The 23,821-nt window shown below is 42.4% G+C and overlaps 1 protein-coding gene across 1 annotated transcript in view; it reads right to left on the reverse strand.

The window, feature by feature from the left end:
- gli2a (GLI family zinc finger 2a) overlaps positions 1-23,821 on the reverse strand; it is a 65,115-nt gene that overhangs the window by 35,668 nt on the left and 5,626 nt on the right. Inside the window, 1 exon segment of the mRNA XM_034693153.1 lies at positions 487-592. Within this exon segment, the coding sequence (XP_034549044.1) occupies positions 487-592 (106 nt within the window).

Genomic DNA, 23,821 nt, shown 5'->3' on the forward strand with positions numbered 1-23,821 from the left:
CAGAAGTAGTCTGACTTTTCTGCAAACAATAGAAAGTTATGACTCCATTGTTGGGATGAATTATTTGGTTGCAAAGCAATCACAAACCAAGACAAATGACAAAAAGTTTTTTGTTGTTTTGGATTGAATTTACTGATTGATTATTTAAGTTTTTGGCGGCTGAACGTCCAGAACTTTTAAACAATGCTGTTATAAAGAATGTATTCAATGCAGCTTTAAGAGAGGCTTTTATTTTGAAAGGAACTTCAAATCGCAAGTTCTGCTAATCTTTTCCTATTTCATTTTCTTTTACATCTTCATCTAAAAGTCGTATCTACAAGTCTGACTTGTGAGGTGGCAATCTAAGTTAATGTTTGAAAGTTTGTGGATCTCCAAGACATACATTTTCATTTTGCATCTGCAAGTTTAGTTACATTTGGTAGTTGATGGTTAAATCTGCACGTCAAAGTAATTATTTATTTCATGATGAGAAGCAGTGACTCTTACCCATGCATGGTGTGGAGTGGGTGTGGCTCATAATGGTACCGCCCCTCATGGTGCCTCATGTCGATTGGGATGGGGGTGTGAAAGGTGGGGAAGAGGTGGTGGGCACCTGTGAGAGAAGAGAGAAAAGGTCACAACCAAACACAGTGACTCAAATATGGGTAACAGTGAGTTTAGAGGAATAGTGGAGAAGTAGTAGAGATGCAGCTCCTGACTAAAGCCTGCAACACAGCATGAGACACAACTGTTTCATTTTACAGTTCCCGTAAGCCACCGGTAATTGAAACCATCTACACTGTTGTGGCTTTATTCCCTGAAAGCTAAATGTTTCATTCACGGCACCCTCATCTGATGAGACCAAAGCAAGGTTTACACAACAATGAGTGTGTTTTTATATGTTAGACAGAGGATGCACAAATCCGCTGTTTCCTGCCATAAATGGTCTGCAGGCTTCAGGGGAGTCTCAAGAAAACAACACAGCATATCTTCATTAACTCCTGTCATTACCGCCTCTGGATAGGATGCATTTTAGTCTTGATTGAAGGTAGAAGAAAGAAGAAAAGATTATTAATACTCCCCAGTTTAAAAAGTCAAAATCTGATGTTTAAAGCAGATAATTATAAACAACCCAGAATGTTTCCAGAAAGCTTTTCCAGTGTACACGCTGTGGAGAAGCAGAGACAGGGAACATACTCTCTCCACTCCCTGCTCTCTCGGGTCTATCCCGGGCTGCTATCAGGACTCTATGGCTGAGCGGTCCAGTAAACCTGGGCTGACCTGAGAGCAGAGATCAGCGAGGTTAGAGGTCAAAGCTCAGTGAGAGCACATCATTATCTCTAACTGAGAGGACCACTGAGACTGGGTGACGAAGGGGAAATGGGTGCATCCTCTTTTACTAATATAAGATGTGGAAAGGCCAAAATACATGTAGCCAGAATTACACATCATCTTATTTTTACAGTGTTATTCAGTCAGTACAAGAGTCGTGCCTTTCTTCTGTCTTGACTTTTTCTGCAGTTTGAGCTCCAGCAGCTCTTCCTTTTCGGATTTTGCTCCTTAAGAACATCAAAGAGCCATGGCCGCAAGTTCGCCTTTCTTAGACCACTTTTGGTAGGTGCTGACCACGAACACCGAACATGAGTCTTTGAGATGCTCTGACCCAGCTGTCTAGCCATTGGTCCCTGTCACAGTCCCTCACATACTCAGGCTTGATGATTTTTCTGCTTCCAACACGTCAGCTTCTGGGGCAAAAAGTTCCCCCTCTGCCTAACATATCCCACCCACGGATACACAAAGGTGTCAGTGTTCCTCACTTCACCTGTCAGTGGCCATAGTGTTATGGCTGATCGGTGTAAGTGTTTGAGTAGTGCAACAACCACCCGTTATGTTATGAAACAGCTGCAGTTTGGCTATGTCGAGGTACAAAAATGACTCACTTGGTATAAGACATTAATCCTAGTTAATGTTTAAATGAATGCCTGAATACAGATATTCATGTATGGTGTAGATATTTTAAATAAAAGCAGGTAAAACAACGTTTGCTTGATTATGTCCAGTGTTTGTTTGTCCCTTCGCGCCTCCACACTCAAACTGGGGCTAAATTTTGAAGCTCTTTCATACAATCAAATCAAAAGAACAAGGTGATAATAAACGATGAGGGAGGAACGACAGAAGATGTGTACCTAGATCAAATATATAATGAAAGGCGGGGCTGATCAGGCTGTGGTGTTTAATTCATTAAAAAATTAAAACGGACTTCTGTGAGGTGATTCTTCATACTCAGTATTTTTAGTAAAAAGGTTTCAAGTTTCAAGACACAGACTTAACAGTTCAAGCCCTGTGTTTGTCTTCGTCTGACAGAAAGGGTTTTTGTTTTTCAAAGTAAGCATCATTTTAAACTCAGTCTTCTTAGAGAGGAGCCTCAGGGGTCCTGACGCGCTCCAGCCAGTGCTGTGAAAACAAGATGTAACAGGACTCTGTGCCTGTGGGCTGTGGAGGAACACTGCGTGTTGTTTTTAGGTGATGCCTAATACAAAGGCAGACATTTCTGCTACTTAACCCTGATTGAGCCCTTTGTTGTTGTGATTGAGGTAATCATCGTGACGTTGCACTGTCTTGTTCTTTGTTAATTCTGAAGGGATTATCATGACTGGGAGAGAAGTTTCCCTGAAGGCAGCTCTGACCTGTGAAACATTTGACTGCTGTGGAATCATTTGACAACTACTTTATATGCATTTGAAAACTCTGCTTCAGCCTTGAATAAGTGTAACGAGAAAAAACTTAAAGCTGTGCAAAAAAGAAAACAAATCTTTCTTGTGTAGATTCTGCTCATGCATACTTTTTTTTATTTAAGATCTAAAAAAGTTCATATCTAGAAAAGAAACAGGAGAAAATCTGAGAAACAAAAGAAGAAACTGCAGAAAAACCCACGTCTTCATTCAAAACTCATTTATGCAGGAATTTTAAAACAGACATTGTAGAGATTCCAGATTAGCACTGAGGTGAACACTACACTTCTAGAAAATCTGTTAAAATAAGTCTGGAGGTCAAAATGTTCGACTTCACACAAACGAGATAGTGAAGTCAAAGTGAGATGTAAAAATCCTGCCGTTCAGTATCTCCTCTTGTCTTCGAGTTCAGTTTGTGTTTCTATCAAGATCTACGTCGCTGGATCTCAGCCAGCTACCCTCCCTCGCTTTTGTGTGCGAGACAGGCGGCCAATTCCGAGTCAACTTGTGTGCTACAAAGCCAAAAGAGGCGACCAGTAAATGAGTGAGAGGGAGTGAGAGCTGGGAAAAGGAGTTTGAGCTTTGTTTCACAAGTGGAGCCAGAAGTTGGGTCTTTGTCAGAGAGGTGCCCCCTGCTTGTGCTGCCTGGCACATCTCAGGAGAGGGAGGGCAAGGGACGAGGGATGAGACGACGACAAAGACGGCAAAGTTGAGCTGGAAAGTCACGCCAACACATTGGCTTCTTTTAGAGTAAGAGGACAGTTGATCTATTAAACTGTCAAACTGCAGGAGTCTATTTATGTTTCCTACAACCTTTTCTCTGGCGAGGTTCCTTAATGCTGGGTTGTGAAGTATCAAATCAAACTGTGTGTTTAAAACACCTTCCTGTAGAAAAGCCTTCATCGCATACAGGGAATCAGATTGTTTGAAACGATAGGCGGTCAAGGAAAAGAAATGGGTTGATTCCTCTTGTGTGATGACAAAGACTGTGGGGTCAGTGTGCGCGTTTACCAAGCACAACGTCATCTGGACTGCTGTATCCTTTCCTGGGCTGCAGGGACAACAAGTACTGTCAGTGAAGAAGCTGTTTTTTACCTCAAAAAAGTTTGCTGCATGCAATATACTGGCAAAAACTTTCAAAAGAGATATTTCAAGATGGATCTATCCATATATAGCTTCATTCTGGACATGCACGGTTGTGATCACCGGTGCAGCCGCCATCCTCACGACTATCAAAGTTACAGGAAGGAAGTTTTAAGGATACATAGTTGTAGAAAACCCTTTTTTCCATGTACAGGATTAAATCAGCACAGATTACTTTGTCCACATGGGGTGCCAAAATCAATACAAATAAAACTACCTCAGGGGAGCCTCAACTTGATATCAGAACTCTTAAAATATGTCCTCACAGACTTCTGATCCCACTCAGGGGATCAGACCTTGGTCTCCTGGAGTAAAGTCCTGTGTTTACTATTTGTTTGACCCATCATTCCTGGACCAGAACCAGAGAGGACTCCAGCTCTTCAGTGGTGAGTTCAAACAACCCACTAGAGGACACAACCAGAAAGACAGATGCGTATTTTAAGCATCACATTTTGAGGCAGTGTGTTTTAAACCATGTGCTTCATGATGAGATGGGACAGTTTATATACACTACCAGTCAAAAGTTGCAAAGCTGTCATCAAGGCAAAAGGGGGCCACTTTACAGATAAAATATAATTGTATAATATAAAATATAAAACATATTCGGATTTGTTTAACACTTTTTTGTTAATTACATAATTCCATATACGTTCTTTCATGCCTTCAGTATTAATCTACAGTTTTTTTTAAATAATTCAAATAAATAAATACAAATATTGAATGAGAAGTTGTTTCCAAACTTTTGACTGGTAGTGTATGTTTATAATGTATATTAGCTTTTTTGAAAAGGTCACTACTTTAAAGAGGAACTCATGCAGAAAATTAATTAAGGCTCTTTCAGCTAAGCTATGTTTTTATCAAAGTTGCTAATCTTTTAATTCATGGCAGTGGCTCAAACTGCAGTTCTGTGGCCGCTGCACTGAAGGGCTCTTGTATTGCAGTAATTTTATATCATAAATCAATCCAACCCCAGGAAGCTTTGACTGGTGGTCGTTCTCAGGCACCGTATCTGCTCTGATCTCTCATAACTTGTTTGTTTAAAGCTGAACATATCTTCACCCCCAGCCCCCATAATGAGGCTCCAGACGTGCCAAACATCCTGCCAAGCAGCAGGGTTAGAGCCACACATCTTCTCCTTTTTACTTTGAGTCTTAAAGCTGCGGTTTGATCTTTCACTTAAGACAATGCCAGGTGTTCGATGTTAACAAAGGCCCCTATGAGTCTCATGACTCAGACAAAGAGGAAGGAAAAGCACTCTCTCATTATGTCCAAATGAAGCCCCAGATCAGAACCGTGCTGCAGCCGAGAGTGAAGTGGGCTCATGTCTACTAGGAAGTACTCAACGATAATAATAATGCCCTGAGAGGCCAGGCCAGGCCAGGCCAGGAATAATTTCGGGGAAAAAGCTTTTGTCGTGCTTTGAGAGAAAGGGGCAGAGAGAGAGAAGAGGGTGGAAGCATGAGAGAAAGAGAGAAGTGAAGAGCAGAGGAGTAGAAGAGGAGGGGGTCGCTCAATTCAGACAGGAAATTCCAGCAGAAAAAGTTGGCCCGGGTCCTAACTACACAGCACCGTGCCAACAGCTATACACAAACGCTCATGTGCATGCATACACACACACACACACTCACACACACTCACAATTACACACACAGACAGTGATTTGTTCTGCAGTTCACTTTCAGTAAGCAACCATCAAGAGTGACGGAGACAAACACGAACGTGCTCCTTTGAGGTTGAACAGACTTGTCTCTGAAGCGCACACAAATACATACGTTTGCACACACACACAAAACACACCACAGCAAGTGCTATGCCCAAGGTTAATAAAAAGTGTGTTTAGCCTAATCCGGGAATCCTGCGCTACACACACATGAAACCTGCAGGTTTAGTCTGCAAGACGTTGCTTCCTCTAGGGCAGTGCATGGGCGAGTGATGGCGACAGAGGGATTAGAGGCTTACAGGAGAGCACGGAACCACTGCCATCTATGAAAGGAAGTCTTAACAGAGTGACTCTTTGCTTTTAGCAGCCCCAAGGGAGAGTAAAATGATACCTTTTTTATTGACAGGAGGATTTGGGGCAGAAGGTAAGTGGATTAGGCCAGTGGTCTTTGCGATGACACGAGATGGTTTGAGCGGAAATTCATTAGTCCCTGTGAACTCATGCAAAGTCTTTATGTGTTATGATGTACACATCAAACAGTCACACTCTGCATGGGATCACGGTTGCTTTCCAGAGGTTTGGACTCGGGGCTTGTAACGTTTTATAGCACATTTTGAAATCAGATGTTGATATTTCCAATTAAACAAAGTCTATTTGTCAGTAGTTGTGTGGAGGAATGCAAACTGCACCTCAACAATGGTGGTGTGAAGATGTGTTATGACTAAAAGCAGAGCAAATTATTGTGCTGTGTTACTCATGCAAACGTAACCACTGAAACAATTTGGTTTATTTAAAGGGTTAAACACAAACCACACAAAGAAGCCCTGCAGCTATACGTCTGAAAACCAAACATTGTCGGGATTGAGTTTTTAACATCTGACTACAGGCTCACACACCTTGATTTTTTTAACAGCCCTTTTCATATTCCAAATTGAAGGCGAGATATTGACATCCTGATAATGTCTGGTCCTTTATATGAGTGCCACAGAGGAATGATGTTAAGACTAAGTCCACCCACTGCTGTGTCATCATCAGAGGTTGTGACAGAGGTGCAGGATCACTGTGAGACATCAGAGCAGGCAGAACAGCGCTGTGTGTTTGCATATCTAAACATGTGTGTATGAATCATTTCCATATCATTTAAACAGAAATTTGAAGTTTGACACAGAAATTCTATTAGACTTTCTCTTAAAGCAACATTTCCCACCATCTTCATAATCACTGCATTCAAAGTGAGATTTAAAGCAATATTTCATCTTTTGAAGTCTCACTCTGTTAATCAGTGTTTTCTGATGAGCTGAGAGCAACTTTGAGATTAAATCTGTTCAACTGTGTTACCATGAGGGCCTTTTGCTTCTGTTGACATCTCCTTGCCATGACACCCGCATCCCTCAGACCCAGCTGGCCTCTCTCATTTGCAGTGGGTCTCTGTCAGGTCCGCACCTATGACTCAATCGCTCCTGAGTCTCAGGGTGTAACCCCACGAACCCACCACCAGTGTGATCCATCACCTGGGCTGCAAGGTGTTGAACCAAGGCTCCTAATTGTTCTAAACACTGACTGCTACCAAGACCTTATCTCACCTGGGTTGCTATTAGCTGGTGCTGCTATCATCCATTCAGTGTAAATAGGTACCAAGGGACGAAGCGGAGAAATCCAGATCGTGGAGATATCTTGCTTTTGCCAGGAGCTTTAACCTCCAACATGACAAAGAATTCTTTTTTTTAAATGTTAAATTCCTGAACTGATTGTTTCCTGAGAGCTCGCCAGAAAAATACTTCAATGTCAGACTCCTGAGACGCAGAGCTGTCCATCTCTAAAATCATACTCTTATCTCAGAATCAAAGTTAGAACCACAAGTCTTTGCACCTGCGAAATTCCCTCACAAGCATGGTAAGCACTTAGCCAGGCCTAGTGCATCCTTCACATCTGCGGATGGGATGTTAGTGCACAGGTAGCATTAGCTTAGCAGGCCTCTCCTCGTGGCAGGCAGTGGGCCCCTCAGTGAAGACTGATGAGGTGTCAGGATAATCAGCTTCCCGTGCAGACTTCTGATTTATAGCCTGGTGCTTTTAGAACGCAGGTGTAGTCCTGATCGAGTAATTAATGGACTGTTATTGTAGCTGGGATGGTAAGATGTTTGAGAGAGCTGTTATGTTCTCTGTTACAACTGTATATCAAAGTTTTATGTTATGTGTAACTTTATCAGAGCATTTTCTTGCCAGGTTCAGGACAGAGTGAACCGCCAATCAAACCAAACTGCTTCAACAGCGGGAACTCGGAGTGTTTCGTGAGCCCTTTAACCTCGCAGCCACAGCTGACAGAGAAGCTGCCAGTTCACACAAAGAGCGTCCTCAGCGCCCGATGACGGCATCCTCAGCGCAAGCTCAGCACCCCCCTCCCTCCTCTTCCCGGGCTTGTAAACAGGGCTTTTTTCCTTTAAAGAAAAGACGGGAAAGGCAGAGGAAATACCCAAAAGAGCTCACAATGTGTGGGAGACGGAGGCAGCACACATCAATCTAAAGCCGTCTCAGCTGGGGGTCACCCTGAGGTGAGGCGCCCCCCGGGGAGACCGCTCTCCAGGCCTGAGTGGGAGGCTGGGGAGTATCTCTTTGCCCGACCTGATCTGGACTCCATCAAACTGCAGTGGTGAGTCTGTTAAATGTGTCTGAGGTCTTACAGAATGATACACATTTTCCCTTTTGACCACTGAAGACACAAGTGTTATCAAGACAAGGATGGCTGTGGGTTTAAAAAGGCTGCAGATAAACTCTTCTTCAAGGACTTCTGAAATAATTCAAGCATGAAAGAATTTATGTCCCCCTAAAATGTTTATCTGGGAGGAGGCTGGATTGAATAAACAACTGATGTCCATTAGTTTAATAATGACATTAAGAGCAGCCAAGTTTACAACAGCTCAAAGAGAGGCTCATTTCAAACCTCAAGGTGAATTCAGTTATCTTAGTGTAAACAATTAAAACGTGTAGAGTCGGTTTTAATGGCTGCACTGTAATCACTGTGCATATGATTTAAACATCATCACCTCTGCCCGCTAGCTTGTGGTGAATTCTCCCAAATATTTCCTGCCGTGTTCTCACATTAGTTCGCCCTGACTTCCTGCAGGAATTGTAAAAAGGGGCTGGCAGGAAAAAGTCCAAGAAGAGATAAGGTGGATATTTCGGCTCTTTGCGTTCACACAGTTTTTCAGGACTTTGGGACTAATTTGAGCACAACTTTGTTACGAGTGATGTTACAGCTGTTTCTGCATTTAAAATAAGCATGTTCCCCTTGAACAAAAAGAGTCTTTCTCAAGAGGGATCCTTTTAAAAATGTTGTTAGACATGTCTGTGAAGCATAAACTTGCAGTTTTTTAACACAGCCAAATCATGGAAAACGAAAAAAGGCCCAGGCGTTAAATTCAAACATCAATGCATGGTCAAATATCCAAGATGAGGTCTTCCAACATTTCTTCATATTCAGCAGTGCACAGTCGACTCTCACTGATGGTTGTTAACATCTGCTCTGTGTTTCTGAAGCTTAGTAGAAGCTGAAGATAGACTTGGAGAACCTCCGCTGAGTGTCGGTGGCGTTCATAACACAGGGCAGAGCATCTTAAGTGCAGGCCTCTGCGCTCTCGGGTCATCTATCCTGATAAGATAAAATGTTAAGACCGGGCTGTTTATACACACACACAAAGACACGCACACACACAGCAGGGTCTTATGAACCCCCTTCTTGTCTGGCCTCTTTCTTCAGGGCAGGATTGAGCATGGAAACCATCTCACTCTGGGAATTTGTTTTAAAGCACTAACAAGAAACAGCTGTGAAGCAGGTCAGAGGGGCTCAGACCAACTGGATTGGCTCTCAGGTGACTGTGTTAAAAGCACACAGAGAGTAGGCCTACAGACTAGGCCAATGTTCCTGCTGTCAGGAGCAGTAAACTCTGGCTCGGTTGTCGAGTTGTTTTCCATCTGTTGTTGTTTCAGCTAGTTTTGTCAGGACTGGAATTGATGTCAGAGCTGCTGAAAAGGACAACTGCTAACCTGTGACAGTGACAGACAGGAGCCCCACAGGAACATAGGGGACTGATTTATGAACTAATCACTTTAAGTTGCACTTAGACGACCCAGTCTTTGCCTGCTGAGTTGCAAACCCTGCATTACGACATCAAGTTAGCATTTAAGAACATCTTGCTTTTGGACCCTAAGTCCTGTGGCTTACAGTGGACAGCCCAGCGGTTTTAAAGGAACAAACAACTCTACGATTGCTTTTTATTGCCTTAATACAGAGTACAACAAAGTCAAGATATTCTGCAACACATCCAGGGATCCACAGAAAGACATAAGACCTGCATTCAAGTAAAACAGTAAATAAATATTGATATTGCATGGTAGATCATGGAAAATAAGGAGTCCAATAATCTATTATGCACCAGATAAATATATTGGGCTATAGAAGAAATTTGATAATTGCCCAATGAGAAGTAAGGAAATGTGAGAGGATAAGTGTCTTTAGAGCTTGAGCACAAAGACTGATAAAGTCTGCTTACGGTGTTGTTAGCTGAAACAGATGCAGGCGGTGAACTAAACTCAACCCAATAAATATTGAGCCTGTATCTTGGGAAAGAGGCTCCATGTTAGACATGTTGGAAATGAAGAAATCAACCTCAAGCAGCTGCAGAGTGTCACATATTTTTCTGCTTCATTCAGATTTCACACAAACTGCTGAGGGTGGATAAACTGAACAGCAGCATGAATTATCATGGCCATAAACGCACCTGATTTTGATTTTTGAACCTCCTTTTTGCATAAAGTGCCAGTTATTTTGGTTGTATTTCTTCCAGATACATGGACTTTTTATCACAAATTATTAAAGAGGACAAGCTCCTGTACCTCTGAACTGTATAATTGCTAAATATTATTAATCAGAGTTTCATTTTCTTGCCAGGGAGTTCTCTTCTTCCTCCCTCCAGCCATAGTGGTGCTGTGAAAGCAGCCGGAGGGCAGCTGATCTGTTTACTTGGCCTTAATGCAAGTATGGAAGTCAAATAAACACTGGCCTATGAGTAACACATGTCGCTTTCATCAGTCCCTCACTGGCTATAGGGTCGAACCGTTTACAAAGCAAAGTGGTTTATAATATTGCAAGAGAAAAGGAGCTCGCTCTGTGTTAGTCTACATGTCTGTCTTCATTATATTTGCAGGCGAATGGAAAGTCCATCAGAGAGCGTGTTGGAAAGCTTCAGTCAGAGAACACAGAGAAGCCTGCAGGGCAATGACACCTGAGTCTGTATATATATCAAAGAAAGTTTCTCTGCAGAGCTGCTCTTAAAATCCTGCTCATCTTTGATTGTGCATGCTCAGGTGTGCACATGTGTAATAATAATGTGCTTCCTGACAGTTGAAGCCAGCAGCTGAAGCCCTTGAAGGCTCCAGAGACGAGAGCGAGTGGCCAGGACATTACTCAGCAACAACAAACAACAGCCCTCAAGATAAGGAATCGTTTGTCACTGGAGCTGCACTGACAAACAGCATGCTTTGTGTGATATAATTAGCCAGCACGCCGCTTCCCTTGTGTGTGACGCTGACAGAGTCGAGTCACCTCGGGGTAAGTCTGTGGGGGAATCTCCTTTATCTGACAAACACCATCATGGATGTGGTCAGGAAGGATAGCCAGTCCTCAGGAAGTTACTCTGCAGTTTTCTGATGTAACTCTGAGTCCAAGAGTTCTGCTTTAAGGAGAATAATAAATAACGATGAGTGACAAAATGTTAAAGGGGTAATTAGGTTTTTATCACCACTGTGGATATCAATAATGTGGGATTCTAGATCATGCTTAATAATCTGTAGTTGTAATTTTTTGGCATTTGATGAACAACTTTATGATGCAGGGATACAAAAGGACTTTCAAGGACGTTAAAATGAGCTTGTAATGGAGTGCTGCTTAGATTAAGCTGCTAAATTGTGCCCCTCATTCAGAGATGACAGTCTTTGTTGCGGCGGACCCTAGTTTGATTCCCAGCATTGAACCCTTGCTGCATGTCTTCCCCCAGCTGTTCCAACAAATGAAGGCTAAAATTGATCACTTGCAAACTTAGATTGGCATTTTGAACCTTTTCTGAGATTTTACGGATCCATATATTTATTGACAACTTACACAACAAATTAATCAAGAGATTGTTAAGAGAAATTATTGGATGTAGTCCGATTTATAACCTTATAATATCTACAATGAAGCTAAATCATATCTGTCTGAAACGTACTACAATAAGCTGAGTAGGACATTGTCACAACATGGATGAGATAAAGCCTACATTGAATTCCTGCAGGTGATTGTGCAAGAAAATGAAGCACACAGATAGAAAAGCCATTAGAGAAACTCGTCCTTCAGTGCCAGAGATTTTAAAATGGTAAATAATTAATTCAGCGACCAGGTCACTGATTCCCCTGAAAGCATCACGTCTTCCTTCATGGCTTCCACTCCACCACTGTGACAAGTTTCAAGAGACCGATTCAGTGGAGGTTTGATGGATTAGTTAAGAGTCACAGTATACCTCTGCTCTGCATCTGGACTGCATTGTCTCTTCACTCACTCACATACACCCGTACACTGTTTCACTGCCTATGCCAAAACATTCACATGTACAAAAAGAATGTGATTCCATTTGAAGGCGTACCATCAAAAAGCTAAAGGTTGCTTCAGAGGGGTCAAAGCAAATCAAAAATATCACTGAAACAGGGATGACAGCCAAACAATCAAGAAGTTAAATGTAGCTACAGCATGCTGGTTATGATTAAGGCCTGATCTGATTTTATTCCCGGTCCCAATGCAACCTGATACAGGACCAAAAGTAGGTGACTGAGCTGTGATTAAAGAGACAGAGACCTTGTCTGTACGAGCGTTGACCTAATTTTATTATTGAACTTTCTTTTGTAAATTCAGGCAAATAATTAAACTAAAACTAAAGTCAACTTGAAACACTGTTTGTGAAAAATTGACCCAGGATGTTTCAGGGACTCAAAATATCATATTTACACCTGCAGTTGCGTAAGGTTTAGTCAAGGGGTTGAAAGCCAGCCTCAGCTGCATTCATTTAAATGATTCTTTATGTTTCATTCTTTTCTTAGAATTTGGTTTTAGCACTACACTGGACCTTTGGGGTAGGTATTTAATATCTACCATATGCTGTGAAGGCTTTGAAAATACCTTACAAGACATGACACCCTCTCACTTCAAGGAAATGTCAGTCTTTTGACGGGGTACCTCATCATTCTTGTTTAGAATATTTTCTGCTAAATGCAATTAAAGCTGCAGCTTTGGCTTGGTTGGCATCTGAAGCTATAGGCATATCCTTACTCTCTATTAAACTTTTAGCAGTGCATCTAACCTGGGATGCACAAACACCTTGCCTTACAAGCAAACTGCATTTATACAGACTTGGTGACAGCTGGCCTTGTGTGTGTGTGCAGTGGCAGCTCATGTTTGGTGCGCTGGAAGGCAGTGTTATTGCTTGTTTGTAATACTGTATCATCAACCTTTGCTATATTCCACAAATCTGGTAGCTGCACACATCCTAAGCTCTCTGGTGTGCCCTTTGGTATCTTCAGTAAGACGTGTAGTGTATAGTCAAGTATGTGTGTATTTATGTTCAAAGTGCAACAGCTAGTGTACATAAAGGCAAGGTAAAATAGCAAGTATATCTCGAGCCTTACTCCAAGCCATCCTGCAGTGGACCTTGTGAGCGCGCTCTGTCATTGAGACTGAATTACAGCCGGAGCGCTTCAATCAACACGCCAAATGAAACCTTTGTGAAACAAATGGAATACACAGACAGTTACAGATGTTTAACTCAGACTTCAAAAGTGATGATAGCAGTGAGATTTCTTTAAACTATGACATTTTTGGAAGTCTAAAATAAGACATGGCGAGATGAGAGAGACTTTCACATGCTATCTCGTTTTAGTCACAGTGCAATTGAGCACTGACATAGTGAAGCAATTACAGAGTGGACTCAAGCCAAACTCCAGGCTCCAGAGCAAATCCGGAGTTAAGTCTCGTGCGCTTATCTTAACTTGATTCAAAAAGGGGAAAAAAATGTGGTGAATTAACTTCACAGTCTCTTTCCACTGCTCAAGTCCGTTTATTAAACCTGCAAAATGTTGTTGTTTCAATAGCCATAAAGAATCCCCAAAGGGCACTGTTGCTCAGCTTTATGTAATCAACAAACAAATGACTACACAGTGATTAATGATATAATTCTTTCACTTTTAATTTGGTTTCCCTTCCAAAGAAACAAACAGAAACCATCTGCTCCCTGTAGGACAGAGACTGTCCTTTTAGTTTCAGCGTTGCGGCTTTTGTTTTTCCAAGGCCTTGATGAGAAAGTGTTTCCCTTTGCCCTGCCTCAGAGCCCCAATCTGAAAGCACATCAAATCTTCAACAGTCTCTAACTGGCTCTTGATAATGATCCACATGTGGTACATTTGTAATCTCCATCAACCAACCCTTGTTCTTTCAGTGGGGAGAAGGGGCCACATGCTGCCACTGAGTTTTCTTTAACCTTCTCCTTAGATGCACCACATTAAAAGCTCACACCGAGCATCTGTGAAGTCACACTGTGCTGTGGTTTCGGAGAGTAGTGATGAATCCTGACTCACGCAAAGGCAATAAAAACAGTTTGATTTTGGCGGCTTCGTCTGTCCCCCACAAAGGTTTTCTTAACCCCTCTGAACTTGGAAATAATGAAGAGTTATGCAGTGCAGAAGTTGGAACACTTGCTTATTGTGATTTCATTTCTTGCACCATCATCAAATGCTTTTCACCTGAGTAAACCCAAGTCAGTAAAGAATGACTGCCTTCTCACACACACATCTATTCTATCTCCAATCATAACCACACTGACCACTAACATTCAACAAGGCCTGTTCACTTTGAAAAGAAACACAACAGAGTGATGACATTTCACTCTCCTTAGTTTCAATCTTTCAGGACTTATGAAGAAGTTGTTGAAGCATCATCAATCAAAAATGTGCTGCAATAAAATGCAAAGACAGCCAGTTGAAACACAGCCCACAGTGCAATGCAGAGATTCCCAAACTGTCAGCAAGGCCACATTTGGAGGATGAAATTATTTTCAAGCCCTTCCTTCAGTCAGACAGTCTGATGTGTATGAGGTATAGTTAAATACTGTAATTTTAAGGTAAATGAACACCCACACATCAATGTAGAGGCGTGCTTTCATGACATGCACCATGTAAAGAACACTTCTGTACTATTTCAGGGTCTAAATACCAGCTGACACCTCAGAAAAGCTGTGAAACTTTCTCCCTCCCTCATGGATTGGTGAGAGGATGTCTTCTTGTGTGGTGTTGTAAGTGTCATAGTGTGCAGAAAGAAGCATTCAATCGGCAAGTCCAAACTTCCATAATAATGTCCCATAAGGTTCATGATATAACTAGAGGTTAAACGGGACTTTTTGGTTTAAAGGGTTATTTAAAGACAAAGGATCATATGAATTCAAGCATGTGCATTAACCAGGGCGGCGCAGGTCGAGCTTGAAGGGGAGGCCAAGCAGGAGGGGAGCCTTGAGTTAGTGTTTCTTCTGCACAAAGACTCTATTTAAAGCTAACCACTCTGCCATACAGGGCTATAGAAACACAGCGTTGTTTCTATAGCAATAGGCCAGCCCAGGCCATCTGATCCCCCTCCGTCAGACCGCCACTTGTCAGCTCTTATTAGGGCCAGTGGTTGCCTCTGCTTACATGTGGTACCCATCACCCCCAGACCATGAGGTAGCAATCCTGTTTGGTTGCGGCAGCGCGTTGCCTCCAGGGACGCTCGGTTCACTCAGTCCAGGGATCACCTCAGGTTATATGTGCCGTGTTATGACAGCCTAATGGTGCTAGTAACTGTGTGGCAGTGGAGTATGGGAAGGGAGGGGAGGGGAGAGAAAGTGGAAGTGGAAGAGAAACACAGAAGCGTACAGATGTTGATCTTAAAGAGATGTAGCAAGCATGGTGTAGGGTAGAACGAAGGATGGATAATGTTGCTTTGACTTTTTTTAAAGAAAGAATAAAAGTGTCTCTATTTTAATAAAAAAAACAGGTTTAATGTTCTCCTGAAATGCTGCTGAGATTTTAAAACCTTTGTGTTTTTATTAACAAAGTTCCCTTTTACACCTCTAGAATACTACGCTCCCAACATGCAGGCCTGCTGGTTGTAACTAAATTCTCAAAGTATTATGGGAGGTAGAACCTTCAGTTATCAGGCCCTTCTCCTTTGGAATCATCTACCAGGCAGGGTCCCAGAGGCAGACACCCTCTCTACTTTTAAGAGTAGGCTTCAAACTTTCCTTTTTATAAATCTTATAGTTAGAGCTGGCTCAGGCTTGGACCAGCTCTTTGTTATGCTGCTAAAGGCTTAGACTGCCGGGGGAACTGGTGCACTGACACACTGGGATCCTATCTCATCTCCTTTCCCCCAACCCCCTCATCACTTACTGTAACTCTCCCTGTCCCATTAAAGTTACTTACCATAGACCTTTCTTGAGTCCCTGAGCTCCCTTGTCTCGTAGGTTCTTCTGAGCTGCCGTAGACATCCTCCTGCTGTGGACGTTCCAGACCCAGCTGATACTGACATGCTGGACTCCAGCACCAACAGCTACTACTACTGGTCTCATCACTATCACCGCTCCCTCTATCTCTTATTCTCCTCTATCTCTCTTTCCAGGCAGATGGCTGCCTAACATGAGTCTGGTTCTGCTGGAGGTTTCTGCATGTTAAAGGAAGTTTTTCCTTGCCGCTGTAACTAGCTAAATACTGCGAGGTGCAATGCTCATAGTGGATTAAGATAAGATAAGACTGAGTCTTACCCTGTCATGGTGTTGGGTCTCTGTTCATAATTTAACATAAAGTGGTCTAGATCTGGCCTTTGTTTTTAGAAGTGTCTCGAGATAACGTTTGTTGTGATTTGGCGATATACAAATAAAGTTTGATTGATTAAGTGTCCTTACCAAAGTCAAATGAGAGTACAGTTTCCGGCTCTGCATGTTGATATTTATTTATCAGTCTGCGTCTCTGCGATGTTCGATTCAGCGATGATTTTATGCAGGAAATATAAAAGACCATAAGTCTACAGGACCCCCTCGTCAGCCTGACATCACTCACTCTTAAGAGTATCGAGGGCAACGCAAACTGCAAGTGTGTAAACAGGGTTTATTTACCAGCATGTAAAAAAAAATTAAAGAAATAAATGACTGACATGTTGCATAACCTGGCTAGTTCATTTAGCTGCTCTTGTTGCCTGTCTTGTAGGGTGGGGTGAGGTGAGTTATTCAAAATGAACAACAGCTGACAAAAAGTCAAGTTCTGGTTCAGCTACACATCTCTACAGCTATGATGAGCAGCTGCAGCTACACACTCAGCACTGCATGTCTTTGTATACAGCGGTGGCAGTGTTGGTGTCCATTCTGCTCACCTGATACCGGATCATTTCGATTTTACTCCACTTCTCACACGGAAACGTCCAACCAGTTTGCAGCTTTCTTTGCACGAGTAGGAAGAATATTCAATCAATGACATTAAAAGCCTGACAAGAATGTGACTTTCATGAAACTTCCATCTCACTTCATGGCATGAAAACAACAAAAACCTGTCCTGTGTGGCTTTATGCTCTGAATGACCTAATTCAGGGCCCCTTGAGATCACCTCATTTGTGAAGAGGCTCTGATGGGTTTAACATCTTTGAAAAGGAACAATGTATATTCCAGCGTTGTTATAAAAATTACTTCCATACTTGATGAAACTGCAGTTTCATTTGGGCAGGATCTACATCTTCAAAAAGCTTTTTTTAGATGACTGATAACCAAATTAGACAAATCATGACAGAAAAAGAAAGCTAAGAACTGAATGGCAACTTTTCTTAAAAAAACCTCCCCTGATCCAAGTTTTCTCAGAATAGTTGCTAACTAAAGGCTTGACTTTAGACTTCATGATTAACATATATGTTTCAGCTCTTTTATCTCTAAATAAACCAATTTGCTTAAAAATTAAACTTCCTCCTGGGGTTTTCTAAATCACGTCACAAAAAACAAACATCTACTGCAGTTTTTGGCACTTGTCAACTCGATTTATACTACATCTAAAAACAGTGAAAGCCCCAAACCTTTAGGCATATTTCTTTAGACTGAAAGTACAGCTTCATGTTGATGGATAATTCGCAGGGTGCATAAATTTGACGGGACATACTTCTTGGAACATTTATAACTTGAGTCAATATTTGTTCATGTCTGTCATCATGGCTTTCTGTGAAAGTACCCAGTCTGGATGTTAATCACCGATGTTGTTACGAGATGGCTTTTGCATTAAATGTTCCAAGAAGAGGGATGATTTTATGAAGTGATTTCCAGCTTGTAAAGGGTAAGGGTCCCAGGGGTTTGGCAGCTTGTGCCAACCCCTCAACCCCCCCCCCCCCCCCCCCCCCCCCCCCCCCCCCCATCTTTCGGGCGCAGACGCCTGAAAGTCTCAACTTGTGGAGCTTGTCTGGCTTCATGGGAGGAAATATGACTACGAGTAGAGCACTAATTGGATAGTGTCCAGGCACCCCAGAAGTGCTAATGAACGGGCAAAATGGCCGTGGTGAAGATGGAGTGAGAAACCCAGATTGAGGCTCTGAGAGAGGCTGTCTTGCTGAGGCTCTGTGAGCCCTCACCCTCTGTCCGGGGCTTAGGGCTACTTCCTCCTCAATAATTACGGGGTTATCCCCTGCACAATGGAGAAATTAAACTGTAAAACCTTGCAAGGTAAATTACTGCTTTTCCTGGGAGCCAGAGGAAGTGTCCTTGATATGTAAACAATACCCCCTCTTCAGCTGAGTACCCTCTCTCTCTCTCTCTCTCTCTCCCTCTTTCTCTCTCTTCCCTTCCATCACCCCCCTCCTCTCCCCCCTGCCTCCCTCTTTGTTCCGTGGGAATTTCAGATGGGCCAGATTCTCTCTAAGACTACAACGCTGCTGAATAAAGAGGATTTATAGTACCTTTATCGCTTAAGCATCTCAAACCTGTTTGCCAAAGCTAACACTCAGAGAATGTGCACTGCACTGGTGCAAAAAATACACACTTTCACTTATTTAAGCACACCTTTACATCCTCAACTTTTATCACATTTATTATAAAAGTCAAGGTAGTGATAAACAGCAGCACATGAGTTACATTCATGTCTTGAGTTGTATTAGCTTCTAAAAAACACACCCTTAGGAGTTGTAGAGTAACTGCAATGAAATGCATCGAGGAATGAAACAGCTTGAGTGTTTACAGAAAAGCCACCATGCCACAACATGCCAGAGAGAACAATCCTTTACCGTGACAGCAGATTCAAACCCTCTCTAATAAGACAACGATCAGAGGAGATGGGCTGCATGAAGCTATTATTGTCAACATTTCATATTTCCCTGAAGTGGCCAGAAAAGGTTGAAACATTATTTAGTGCCAACCATCTTTGATTTTTATGTTTTTAATAAAACTCTGAGGTTAAAAAGTAAAATCAATCTTCTGTTTTATCCTCTTTTACTCAGCAAATTTAAAAAATGTGCATCTTAAGCTACATGGTTGCATGCATCCCATCCTTGCATACATTATAAAGAAAATAAAAGGATGTGTTTGTTTGTTGTTTGGGATATGCCGTAAAATCTGCACTCTATGTCCACCATTGTACAAGATGCTGTCTGTTTTGGGGGTTATCTTCCTATGATTCCATTTGTGTTCATCACAGTAAACAATATGCAGATCAACGCACCATCAAGTTTGCTGCAGTACCTGCTTGGTACCGATACAATCAAGAACTCCACAAAGTTTATTTACATATTATAGTGCACCTTTAATTTCTTTAAATGCTGGAGTATGACCTTAAGGGGGAGCACAGCTGTTAAGAAGCAGCGCTGCTTACCTGGTCCTCCTTGCTATGTGTACAGGACATTAGATGACAAAAAGTGTATTAAAAGTGCATACACTGACTGAATCTTACAGTATTAAAAGTTCAATATGACTGGATTACATATAAACCTTTCAGTGTGCAATCACATGTGATATCCAACATTGGATTATCATTCAAAGCTTTAGTATATGTTTGAGGCCAAAGTTAACCCCTTGTGTCAAACATAAACACATGCAAACTGTGCAAGTACTGATGGGAAAGTGTGTGGGTATGTGTGGATCTTTTACATTTACAAATGAAAAAGAAGTGAAGACCATTGAAACTGCAGAGCTGGAGCAGTGTTAGTCTGTTGCTTGAAGAGCTTATAAACCACTGGACAGAAACATGTGACAGTGCTGGTCCGGCTTGTGTTCACTGCAGTTTCGTGCCCATGGGTTTCATGTCTGCAGCGAACATGTCTGTATTTGCTGCTGCCAGAGGACGACCCTGCTGCTCCTTTGAAGCCCGAGCCAAGAATTCTCAGGCTTAGCTAATACTGTCGGGGAAATCACCTGGCAAACAAAACACAACAGGCTTACACGCTATGCTAACACACACAGGCCCTCTCTTAACCAACCCTGTTCATTCGTAGGCTGTTTATTAGACAGCTGCCTTCTAACATACGTAATGACGCCGGGGGCCTAAAGGAACGTGGTGCACCTCGGGGTGTGATTATATGTTCATAGAACAAAACTTAATTCAACATTTACAGGTTACTCTTTTACAGAAAGCGGCTTGAAGGTGTTTTTATTTTAATATCTAAGAAATGAATGAAGGACGGACTTTGCATCTTTAGCTTTAGAGTCTAATGTGACTAATATTTGTATGGAGCAAAACATTGTAGGTTACATATGCAACTCCATCCGAATTTCTCAGGTCAAGTCATTTGCTCAAAACAGCCTGGAAGAAAGAAACAACCATTTACAACCCTGGGGAAATCTCAGGGAATAAGAATGAGGAAAAATGGTGCGTTTATGAAGCTGGTGAATGAGGACAACTTTGCCTTCATCTACTGATCATTGCATGACATCATTTCCATTTGTCCTTCTGTATTTTCTGTAGTTCTGCACTTACACATGTTTCATTTTAAAATGGCATTGTAAGGGTTGCCTGTGGCCTAAGCATGCGCCCCATGTGCAGAGGCAAGTCCTCGTGGCAGCGGTCATGGGTCCGACTCTTGGACTCGGACCGTTTGCTGTATGTCACCCTCCACTCTCTACTCCCCACATTTCCTGTCTCTCTAAAGCTGTCCTATCCAATAAAAGGTGAACATGCCCAAAAATACAACTTAGAAATAAAAGGCCTTGCAAAGGGAAATAAAAAATCTTCTTCCAGATTGTTTTTTGCACTTTTTCAGAACAAATTCCATAAAGAAATCTCCAAAAAGAAATATGGCGATTCTAGTTTTGGAGGTATCGGCACTATACTTCTCATATTTATATATATAAAGCATTTACTGATCCATCTTTTACAACCTTCTTTATGGACTAGCATGTGGCTGTTCAAGTTAGAAAGAGCAAAGCTAAGCACTTTAGGTTCGAGTGTTTGCCAAGTGGAAACGTAGTTTTACAAGGAAGCATCTAGGATTTGAATTCCAGACGGCGTGTTTCTAGAAATGTAGAGTTTTATTTTCATCTGAAAAAAGAGCAGCCCTGCCAGGCCCTGCCAGGAGCAGCACTCAATCATCTTTTGCTACCCAGCTGTTACAGAACCCGTCTTTATTCTCCTGCAGCCGTATGATGGATGACATTACAAATTGTTTTCCATGTGGCAGCATTTTGTTTGCTTTTTCTGTATGAGGGACCATGACAACCATACAATGCCCTTATGACAGGCTCTGCAGTGATTACAGAGAAGTGTATCCCAAGGCAATTTCTCAAAAGAATAAAACACCGTAGGAAATGAATGTTTATGGGCTCAGACCTGGAGTACAGAGATGGTTCAGGAGCAGGAAAACCAGCCTCCTCTTGAGTATTATCTCTCATTCCAGAACAAATCAGACATGATGATGTGAGACGTCACCAGCAGTTTATCAAAAAGACTCCTGGGCTTGATTTAGTTGCTGAAGAAATCACAAGATACTGTTCAAAAAAGGCCTCTTCATCACCTAGATCAGAACACGACAAAACCACGCCATACCACAAGATGCATGTGTCATCTGTGCTCATTACATCCTGGTACGTCTTTATTTCTTGTATTTCTTCTTCTATGGTCGTCACTGTGATCATGTGGCAAACTTTTACTTTTTAGGTCATCTGATAAAATCTGTGAATTCTGAAATATAAGCAAAAAGTAGCAGTTACTGTCCTTCATGTAATCTTAGCCTCCCAGTCTTAACTTTTCCTCTCTGCTCCTGTTTTTAGGACATGTGTCAGTTGTATCTTGAATTGCAGGCAGGGACAGCGTTTGTTTATTATACCTGCGTCCACTGTATTTACTCAGCAACCTCATCTGCTTATTTTGCTGGTTGCAAAGTTTACTGCAACTTGTCTGCGTCCTGTCCCCTGGATTGATGCCACTGTGGATGGCCAACGCATGACTGCACACTCCGTCTGGAAACAAACCCCTCCCCCTCCTCCTGAGGATGTGACTGTGTTGTAAAAGTTTATTATTTCATAAATGTTTATGGAATTCCTCCGCCTCCGCTGCAAACTTAACCGCTCACTGTGTCTGCCTGTGACTGTACTTTAAGGTCTTAACCATTTCCCTGAGTTCACCCACTGGCAGGCAGGTGATTTGTATGAACAAGTTGGGCTTTATGTGACTGTGCCCCTGAGCCTGCAGTGATTAAGCTAATTGCTAAATGCTAGCAGAGGCTGGAGAGCTGCAGCAGCAGTGAAACCTTAGCTCTGTAATTACAAGAAGCAGCGTTTCACTCGAGAGGAATGTCACTGATGGCAAAAATCAATTTCCTCTCCTGGTTTTCTTGGGCGGCTACAACTCATACACCCAGCATCAATTAAAACAGCACATATTTGTTCGGTGGTTCACTGAGACCAACTGTGAATGTTGGGGGTCTTAAAAGTCTGGAGCATTTAGTAAAAATGATTAACACATCTCCCTGAGGGACATATGTTGATGCAAACTTTTTCCAGGTGTGTATTGTTTTATATATTCTCACCTGATGCCTGAGTGACTGTAGACATGCACTTCTCATCATGGCTGACTGGCTCTTTCGCTCTGTGCAGAGCTTAGATTAATTCATTTCCTCCTGCAGAGTTTCTCTGAAGGCGGACACACAGCTGTGTCTGCAGGCGAGGGGGGAATGGTGGTTGGTGGTGGGTGTTTGTGTTTGTGTGTGTATGAGGGGGTACGAACCGGAAGAGCCTGACCACAAACTGTCCGCCTCTAGACCAACTCCGCCATAGGAACCAGGCCTGTTTACATAAGCGCCTCCCGCTCGTGTTTACAGCTAGCACACATTTTTGTTTAACCAACGTCTAAACTCCTCGGGACGTTTATTTTGCTTCACTTGAACTGTGGTGTTAGGGCTACATTAGCAGATGAAAGTAGCAGAGGCTGGCAACTGTGATGGACAACAAAGGTTAAACTGGGTCAGGGAGATTGAGAGTTAAAGCACAGAAATGCACTTTTAACAAGTTCTTTAATAACCTGCTGCGTCTTCCTGTCAAGAGAAAGCGTTGCCTGAGGCAACACCCTAATGACGAGGGGGGAGCGAGGCACCTTATTGGACTGATTCCCATCAGTCCAACAACAAAACAGGCAGGAAGTGTCTCAGGAGCAGGGGCATGGATTACACTCTGCATGCTGGGAAAGAGCTTTCTGTCTAAGAGAGGATGAAGTACCAAAAGAAAAAGGGAAGTACAGCAAGGAAGAAGAGAGACTGGAGGCAGAGGGAGAGAAAGCTGGCTAACGGGGTGTTGGTTAATCCCCTAAAGCATCCATATATTGCCTCCGCCTCCTCTCCCTGCTTGTAAACGGCAAGGATGTAACATGTTGTCTTTGGGCGCTGTATGAGCAGACGCCTCTGGTACAGAGAGATTTATACTTGCAGACATTGCCCACAGCATACCACTTTGCTTTCTAAACTCTGGAGGCTTTGAAGCAAAGGAAACGCGTTCCATAGAAACAACCAATATCATAAATGTCCTCTCATTTGAGTCTGATTTATGTTTCAATAACCACATTAGAGACCTGCCAAAGGCTGCAAGTCCTTCATTCAGTCAGTATTCTACAGGCATGGGCTCTAAACTACAATTTGTAGATGAGGGTGCTTAATATTTGCCTTATGACTGCCTTCTAAGTCTTCACTAAAATAAACATTTGTCCTGAGAAATTCCTTTTGAAAAACTTGGAAGAGGAATCTCTATAGTGCTCTC

The sequence above is a fragment of the Notolabrus celidotus genome, chromosome 10 (assembly GCF_009762535.1).
Source record: "Notolabrus celidotus isolate fNotCel1 chromosome 10, fNotCel1.pri, whole genome shotgun sequence".
Classification (NCBI taxonomy): Eukaryota; Metazoa; Chordata; class Actinopteri; order Labriformes; family Labridae; genus Notolabrus; species Notolabrus celidotus.